This window comes from Sinohyriopsis cumingii, chromosome 5 (assembly GCF_028554795.1).
Source record: "Sinohyriopsis cumingii isolate HCF-2022 chromosome 5, ASM2855479v2, whole genome shotgun sequence".
Classification (NCBI taxonomy): domain Eukaryota; kingdom Metazoa; phylum Mollusca; class Bivalvia; order Unionida; family Unionidae; genus Sinohyriopsis; species Sinohyriopsis cumingii.
Genome location: NC_142965.1, coordinates 59054722 through 59064848, shown reverse-complemented (window position 1 = coordinate 59064848; position 10127 = coordinate 59054722). Strand labels below are relative to the sequence as shown.

At 34.3% G+C, this 10127-nt stretch overlaps 1 protein-coding gene across 1 annotated transcript in view; it reads right to left on the bottom strand.

Annotated features, from left to right (window-relative positions):
- Positions 1-4299: 4299 nt before the first annotated feature.
- LOC149799250 (FMR1-interacting protein NUFIP1-like) overlaps positions 4300-10127 on the bottom strand; it is a 47746-nt gene continuing 41918 nt past the window's right edge. The window contains exons 10-11 of the mRNA XM_089958531.1: positions 6594-6817; positions 4300-5554 (exon numbers count right to left, since the gene is read on the bottom strand). Coding sequence (XP_089814657.1) covers positions 5306-5554; positions 6594-6817 — 473 coding nt within the window. The 3' untranslated portion in view covers positions 4300-5305. The remainder of the gene's footprint in view (positions 5555-6593; positions 6818-10127) is intronic.

Genomic DNA, 10127 nt, shown 5'->3' with positions numbered 1-10127 from the left:
TTTTCACTGAAAGGTGCAATTCTCCACATAACACATTCAAATACCAAATTATTTAACTATATTTCGACAAGATATGGCAAACCCTAACCAAGAAAGTAATCATTCATTATAGTGACGTATTCTTGACATTGTAAGGAGCTACAAAAGCTTCTCATGAATGCACTAATAACATGGACTGTGTAACAAGTATATGACTGATTTCAAATGCAGAGATAAGCGCAGATCACTAAACTTCGAAATAGAGGTTACATTTACCAATTCTTGACCAGTATTTCTTATGACGCAATTAAATGTCAATCATCTGACTCGCATGCAAATAATACCGGACAAAACTGATCTACACACAAAGACAAACAAATGGATCGTGAAATACAGATCAAAACAATCTTGCCTTTGTCAAAAGGTGAAGTACTTTAGGTGACACATGCAAATACCAAGTGTGTGACTCAAAAAGTAAGACGTCTGAAAATTTAATTTAACCACGAACCCTAATCCACGTATTTATGCCAGACGGATTGACAGGCATCAATCCATAAGCCGTAATTGCTTGGCAACAAGGCAAAAAATGGTATAGTTTATTTATCTATGGAAGAGTGTTATCAAACGAGGACAACATAAATCACTTACAGATGACACACACTCCTCACTTAAGAAACAACTCCTACTGACAGGACCCTTGTTCCATAACACTTAAGGCATGCACGTTGGGAATCATCACAGTCGGAATATCTAGAATCCCAATTGAATAACTGGATTCACTGTGCCATCTATTCCGGACGAGGCGATGGTGTAAAGAGAATCAAGGCGTTGGACAAATCTGTTAAATTCAGCATGTACAGAACATTTTCCAGTAGAATGCGGAGTTTAAAGATTTTATTTTGAATGATTTAAGCATAAATGATGGATTGATATGCACAAGATGACAAAATGAAATATTACTGAAATCGAATTGTGACCAACGAAAGTACAATATGTGTACCTAGTCCCTGCCAAATCATACCAAAAACTTAACAAAAATGGTACTAACGGCTGCCTCGCTTGGCACTCAGCATTAAGAGGTTAGTGTTAGGACTGGTTGGCTTGGTGTCAGGATAATACGACTGGTTGGGACATCATGCTACATGCCTGCGGCATGATGCCCCAATGATAGACACGATTATAAACTGCCACACTGCTGACATCGTTGCGATATGACTGAAAAATTGTTAAAGCTACGTTAAAATTCCAAATCACACACACACATTACATGTGTAACAACAGTTTCATCAAGATACCTTAAAACGTATGAGAGTAATGTTCCAAAAACAATGTGTGGATAATGGCTGCACTGATGTATGGGCAGACAAAAACTGAAGAAAAACAATAATGAAACGTAATAACTCGGAATAGCAAATGGCACATCTGTACTACTATACAATACATGTATCAGGTTTCATACCCAGAACAGTTTTCGTGTCACCCTCTAGAAACTAAACCGTCGATAATGTAGAACCTTATGTCGGCCTATGTTTGTATGCTTGTCATTACAAACCTTTTACCTCTCATTAAATTGCACTCAGAGCTTGAAAATGCTTGATCATAATATTTATGTATGTGAGGCAGACAAGGCAGAACTTTTGGAATATCAGCATATAAATGTTAGACTGACTAAAAGTTATGCTGAATGCAGCAACTGATTTTGAATGTGTATGGCTTTTAAAAGTTGTAAAACAAAACCTGTTTGCAAAAATAAAAAATGCTTTCTGATTAAGCAGGTGATACAGGCAATACATGGCACCTAGCATATCCTCAGGTGAGACCAAAATATTGAAACTGAAGAATTATGGTGTCTACACAAATGAATAATAAAAAGTACATGTATAAGAACTCATAAAATTTGTCACTTATTTAATTTATAGTCTGGGGACATTTTGAAGTCCGCGAAGGGAGGGGAAATAAAAAATGGATGAGGGTTGAATAAACAAAATGCAACACCCCTCAGAAACTTTGACTGCCCAATCATTTCCTGGAAACAGTGATCCATGCACTGTGAAAATGAAATACCCCTCAGGAACTTTGACTGCCCAATCATTTCCTGGAAACAGTGATCCACGCACTGTGAAAATGAAATACCCCTCAGAAATGACTGCCCATTCATTTCCTGGAAACAGTGATCCACACACTGTGAAAATGAAATACCCCTCAGAAACTTTGACTGCCCAATCATTTCCTGGAAACAGTGATCCATGCACTGTGAAAATGAAGGTCTGACGCCTATTAGCAAACCGTCTCCAGGCAAGCAGGATGTCAAGTCAATGATGACTGTGAGTTGGCTTGAGGAAGGAGAACTTTGGTTCCTATCCCTTCATTAAACTGCCTCTGAAACTGATGAGCCAGCTGCCAAGCTCTAAACTACTGCTTTTGTGCATCCTTTTGCTGACATGTGACTCCTTGGCAGTTGAGACTGATTTGACCCGAGAGTCAGGACAAGCTGGAAGGTAAGCTGGAAAGGCAGTTTTTGTAAGGCCACTTATTGCACCTCCACTATTATACCAAAAAGCAATATGCAGCAGTGGTGTACTATAGAGTGCAGACTGGAAGGACAGCCAAGGAATGAAGCTCTAGCACAGATGAGCACAAACAATTATTTTGCCTTATCAGCTCTAGATCTGACCACACAGTACAAACACTGCATGTTGCATTTGAGGAAAACTGTTAAAGCTAGGGATGACTCATGAGTGTCCTCTGACTTCAAATTTCTTGCATTTAATGCATTTAGTTGCAATCATCTCTCATTTTCTGCAAAGATAAAGAATGACCCAAAAGTGCTGACATGTGCAAATAATCAAAGTTTGTTAATTAACAAGGTGACGAAATACGGGCAAAGTTAAAAAACAAAACAAAAATGGGAACCAATGCTACCATGCTAGAGCAGAAGGCAAAGAGAAATAAAAGAAAAACGAATTCCATTACTGTGGTTCTATACCAATTTGGTTAGTAGACGACAGAAAACACTCATGATATTTCTTGGATTTTGCAAGGCACAGCATGTAATGTTGATTGCATACAGCCCACCACAGCCAGGTACCATAAGTCAGGGTAGGTAATGTGTAAGAGTTTCTCCCCTTTGTTATACACTGTAGGTGGAAAAGACAAAAAAATGTCATTTTTGTCGTGATTGTTGGATTTGAAAGGTAACAGTGCTATTTACCTAACATGAATGTGATTAAAAGATATTTGGGATGGATGGGTAACCTTACCATGCAGGTCTTACACAACCTGGATATACCTGGCCCTGGCAAAATATTCTTACCAATCCACCCCTAACATGTATATATATAAAACTGACTGATGGGTACCCAGCAAAATTTCCCTACCTGTTCATCCTTATAAGGTATTCAAAGAAGAAACGTTGAAACTGGTGAAGTCTGGACAAAAGTCTAATTAAGGGCATAACAATTCATCAAGATGTGGGGAATGGTTGGAGACTTGTGCTCCAAAAACGAAAGTATATGATGAAGGATCACCAAATGGACAAACATGTTAAATTTATTAAAACTGAAGAAATGTGAATAGCAAAAGGCACATCTTCGCCAATAATTCAATAAATCTAACAAATTTCTAAAAGATATCTTGCCCTAGTAACTAAAGTGTGCATACTGGATGGAAACAGAAACTAATGGAAAAAATATTAAAAAAACTAAAACTGAAATATTGTAAACATGAAAAGGCACAGCTACACCAGTTGTATAGCATGTGTATCAAATTTCAATGATATCTTAAACAGTTTTTTTATAGTTCTGCCCTGGAAATGAATGTATGAATAGTGGATAGTTGGACTAATAAACAAGTAAAAAGCCTGAAATGGCAGAAATGTGAGTAGGAAAAGGTATATCTGTGCCACTGGTCAAATACCAAATTTCAGAGATCTCATAAACAGTTATGTAGTTCTGCTATGGAAACAAAAGTGTCAATGATGGATGAAGACAAATGAAGATATTAAAAATATTGAAATAATAGCAAAAAACGTCTGGTTAACTAGACCAATATGTGTATTAAGTTTGTTATATATATATATATATATATATATATATATATATATATATATATATATATATATATATATATATAAATGTTTCTCTTCTATATATATATCTTCAATGTTTGGAGTTATGCTCCAAACTAAAAAGGTTTACTGACAGACAAACAAAGAGTATATACCAGTGGGATAAGAAGTAAACAATAAAGACGGACATTAAATCTGTGTCTAAAATGACTGGTATACCTAAGAATAAAAAAATAAAAACAAAAATTCAGAGCTCAACAGCTATAATGTTACTTTATTCAGGCTTTAAAATTTCAACAAACATTGAAGTATCACGTGTTTCATTCAACAATGAGGAGTTCCATATGAAATGGGATAGTGTGTAAGGGAGTATAAATATTTCTCTTCTTTTTAATTAGAAATGTAAGAAACACATGATCGCTGGGATAGTTAACCCAGGAAATGTAAGAAACCCACAATGGCTGGATATAGGTAACCTAGATAATGCAAAAACAAACATTAAAATCAAGAAACATTTAGAGTTCTGAAGAATACAAGTCTATTTACTTTCTTATTACCATTACTACTTCAACATGTAATCAATTATAAAACAAGTTCAGCCAGTATGTAACAATATTTCCTAGCTTTCACTACATTTACTCAATATGTATTTGGCGATTAACCTTTTCTTCTTTAATGCTTTACATATAATAAATTTAATTTTCCAACTGATGTACAAATTAGATGTAATTCAGACTAAGTAAGAATGGTTTCAACAGAATCAGCAGTGGACCGGATTCATCCCCATGTCTTTTCAGTTATTCATCCCCAAAAGATTTATTATTCCCACCAAACACCAACCTACCCCCAGAGGTCAGACTAAAATTTTATTGTACACATCTATGAACCGTACAAAGTCTTGAAAAATGCCGAGCTGTGTAACTTAATATACCAATGAAAATATAACGCATGCATAGAAACTGATGGGGAGAATCACATCATCTTATTTTCACGGATAAAAAGTGGACAGAAAACCAGTTTGCACTACATATGTATGCATTATGATGCAATCTTCTACCCACCAACAGTTACATGAATCGCACCAATGGCAGGGATTTAGCATTTTTGCCAAACTGCACAAAAACTTGTTGAAAGTACAGAGTCTCTGAAACACTAAGTTTCAGGTTAAAAATGCCATACAATGACCAACTATGTTTAACTACTAACTACAAAGCCAATAAGCTCCCTTGTGTTGGTTCTGAAAGGTCTATTTATGTAAGCCTAGGTTGCTTCTTCCCATATTTCATCATCAACCACATTTCTTGTATTTGTTGCTTTATCTTCCACAGTTTCCTTTTCAGCTAAATCAGGTTCCTTTGCCTTATTTTCATTTTCATTTGTGTTAGACTCTCCTGTCAAAACCTTGGGACTACTTGATCTAGATCCAACTCCAAAGAAGTTCTTCTTGACAATGTAGTGAACACACTGAAGGATTTTATTCCTCTCCTGACGAATCTCATTGGCCAATAACTGCAAGAAATATAGGAGTTAAGACCTCGTTTATGTCCGCACATAAGTATTCTTTGAAATTTAAACCCGTTATGTTAAACTCCAAAAAAAGAAGAAAATCTATGATTGTTTTTTTCTTCTTCTAATGAAATAAAATACCACAAAAAGTCAGTAATGTACATTATCACGTGACTGCACTGCCATGTTATTTATGTTAATATACTCATATGCAATATGTGTATTAACACATGATGATGTCACAGATGGTTTCACAATGCATGGTAAGGCATAAAAATCATGTCATCCAAATGTATTTCGGATTCATTTCACCACACTATTCTGTGGTTTGGTAAAAAGAAAATCATTATTTTTTATCATGTGATAAACTGAACCTTACATTTGTGATCATTTCAAATGAAATTTATGAAACATGTCCAATACTTTCAAGCTTTTGCTAGCTACAGATAGATGGACTTACTTTATAATCTTCATCTGAAATGAGCACTTCTGTTAATAATAAAGGATTTGTTATAACAATAATTGTTTTGGTATAATGACATCAAAATATAATGAACTGATTTTATAATTATGTGTTTTTATTGATTAAATGTTGGCTTAATGGATGTAAAAATCAATTATGCCAGAATGCAATAACTGCTACAGAAATTGTTTTAGAATTAAAATAGGGCATTATGGGTTGTAACTGTTTTTCATATCCACCATGTGACAAATGTAATCAACAAAATACGGTCATTTTGACTGTGCATAAGATAAAACTTATGAACCTTTATTAAGTGATTTTGTAGAGACTAAAAGAATTTGTAATAAAAGAAACTGAATCAGTCATGAGTCAATTAGTAATCGTGATGAGTCAATGAGTAGCAACGACGAGTCAATGAACACTAAACAGATGTGACATTTTTTATCAGTGCAGTCTAACTTTAAGGACAATGACTGCTTATACAATGCTCTGACATCTCACCATATTGTTTACAAAGTCTGCATTCTTAAGCTTATTACTAGTATAGATGTGTACAATATTCACTACTGCCTTAATTACCTTCTCTAAAAGTGATGGGTTTGCTCTGTAGAAGAGATCAGTCTTTTTCTTGTCCAGGCTATTATCTTCATTCATCTGTCTTCCATTTCCTTTCTGCTTTCCATTTTGGTTTTCATGTTCTCCTTTATTTCCTTTCTTGTGCTGATTTTTTCCCCATGTTCCAGTTTTTGAGTCCTTATCCACAATAACTTTCAAGCATGAAGAATCTTTCATGGGAGAATGCTCTATCAAATAAAAGTGTGAAATTGGAATTTTCATTAGAAAATAATGTTCTCAAACTTTCCATCTTCAATTATATAAACAAAAGAATGGAACAAAGCAAAAAATGATATCAAGACTTTTGGCCAAGATTCAGTATACATGACCATGATCAAATTTCCAACAAACTATTCAGGCTACATGTTTGGAATTAAATGTGTTGACTTCTTTATTAAAATTTATTAAATATTATACAGGGATCAACTCAACCACGTTTAATGATTATTGGTGGGTGGGTAACAATGAGAACTTTTTCTTCACATAAATAATAAACATTTTACACAGCAGCATGATCTGAGCTGCACAAGTAAAAATATACAGGACTAAACTAGTTTGTTGTTGTAGGGTTTAATGCCATTTTTCAGTACACGATAGGCTATACATGGCGGCCAGTATTAATGGTGGAGGAAGAACCCGGGAAAACTCCGGAAAGAACCACCAACCCATGAGAAGCTACTGGCAAGCTTTCTCACATACCCACATTGGCTAAATCCGAGACTCGAACCCACGCAGACAGAGAGGAGCTAAACTAGTTTGAAAATCTTGACAAACTGGAGGCAAGTCATCTTTATAAAAAAAACTTCTTGTAGAAGAAGTCAAAATTTACATTTTTCAATCAAAAGTTTAATTAGATTCATGAGGGTTTTCGCTAAAAGCTGAATACAATGGGCTTATGTTTTCAAAGATATGTATTGAGTACTAGTGTAATTTTTCTTTAAACATGGTTTTCATGGTCTTTGATATTGTCTTCCTGTGATCATTGATTCATGTTTGAAGCATACTGAGTTGTTGCACTACACATGAATACACTTCAATGCGGTCATTAATTCATGTTTAAAGCATACTGAGTTGTTACACTACACATGAATACACTTCAATGCGGTCATTAATTCATGTTTAAAGCATACTGAGTTGTTACACTACACATGAATACACTTCAATGCGGTCATTAATTCATGTTTAAAGCATACTGAGTTGTTACACTACACATGAATACACTTCAATGTGGTCATTAATTCATGTTTAAAGCATAATGAGTTGTTACACTACACGTGAATATACTTCAATGCGGTCATTAATTCATGTTTAAAGCATAATGAGTTGTTACACTACACATGAATACACTTCAATGCAGTCATTAATTTATGTTTAAAGCATACTGAGTTGTTACACTACACATGAATACACTTCAATGCGGTCATTAATTCATGTTTAAAGCATACTGAGTTGTTACACTACACATGAATACACTTCAATGCGGTCATTAATTCATGTTTAAAGCATACTGAGTAATACACTACACATGAATACACTTCAATGCGGTCATTAATTCATGTTTAAAGCATACTGAGTAGTACACTACACATGAATACACTTCAATGCGGTCATTAATTCATGTTTAAAGCAAACTGAGTAGTACACTACACATGAATACACTTCAATGCGGTCATTAATTCATGTTTAAAGCATACTGAGTAATACACTACACATGAATACACTTCAATGCGGTCATTAATTCATGTTTAAAGCATACCGAGTAGTACACTACACATGAATACACTTCAATGTGGTCATTAATTCATGTTTAAAGCATACTGAGTTGTTACACTACACATGAATACACTTCAATGCGGTCATTAATTCATGTTTAAAGCATACTGAGTTGTTACACTACACATGAATACACTTCAATGCGGTCATTAATTCATGTTTAAAGCATACTGAGTTGTTACACTACACATGAATACACTTCAATGTGGTCATTAATTCATGTTTAAAGCATACTGAGTTGTTACACTACACATGAATACACTTCAATGCGGTCATTAATTCATGTTTAAAGCATACTGAGTTGTTACACTACACATGAATACTCTTCAATGCGGTCATTAATTCATGTTTAAAGCATACTGAGTAGTACACTACACATGAATACACTTCAATGCAGTCATTAATTCATGTTTAAAGCATACTGAGTTGTTACACTACACATGAATATACTTCAATGTGGTCATTAATTCATGTTTAAAGCATAATGAGTTGTTACACTACACATGAATACACTTCAATGGGGTCATTAATTCATGTTTAAAGCATACTGAGTTGTTACACTACACATGAATATACTTCAATGTGGTCATTAATTCATGTTTAAAGCATAGAGTTGTTACACTACACATGAATACACTTCAATGTGGTCATTAATTCATGTTTAAAGCATACTGAGTTGTTACACTACACATGAATACACTTCAATGTGGTCATTAATTCATGTTTAAAGCATACTGAGTTGTTACACTACACATGAATACACTTCAATGTGGTCATTAATTCATGTTTAAAGCGTACTGAGTAGTACACTACATATGAATACACTTCAATGCGGTCATTAATTCATGTTTAAAGCATACTGAGTTGTTACACTACACATGAATACACTTCAATGCGGTCATTAATTCATGTTTAAAGCATTCTGAGTTGTTACACTACACATGAATACACTTCAATGCAGTCATTAATTCATGTTTAAAGCATACTGAGTAGTACACTACACATGAATATACTTCAATGCGGTCATTAATTCATGTTTGAAGCATACTGAGTTGTTACACTACACATGAATACACTTCAATGCGGTCATTAATTCATGTTTAAAGCATACTGAGTTGTTACACTACACATGAATACACTTCAATGCGGTCATTAATTCATGTTTAAAGCATACTGAGTAGTACACTACACATGAATACACTTCAGTGTGGTCATTAATTCATGTTTAAAGCATACTGAGTTGTTACACTACACATGAATACACTTCAATGCGGTCATTAATTCATGTTTAAAGCATACTGAGTAGTACACTACACATGAATACACTTCAATGCAGTCATTAATTCATGTTTAAAGCATACTGAGTTGTTACACTACACATGAATATACTTCAATGTGGTCATTAATTCATGTTTAAAGCATAATGAGTTGTTACACTACACATGAATACACTTCAATGGGGTCATTAATTCATGTTTAAAGCATACTGAGTTGTTACACTACACATGAATATACTTCAATGTGGTCATTAATTCATGTTTAAAGCATAGAGTTGTTACAGTACACATGAATACACTTCAATGTGGTCATTAATTCATGTTTAAAGCATACTGAGTTGTTACACTACATATGAATACACTTCAATGTGGTCATTAATTCATGTTTAAAACATACTGAGTTGTTACACTACACATGAATACACTTCAATGTGGTCATTAATTCATG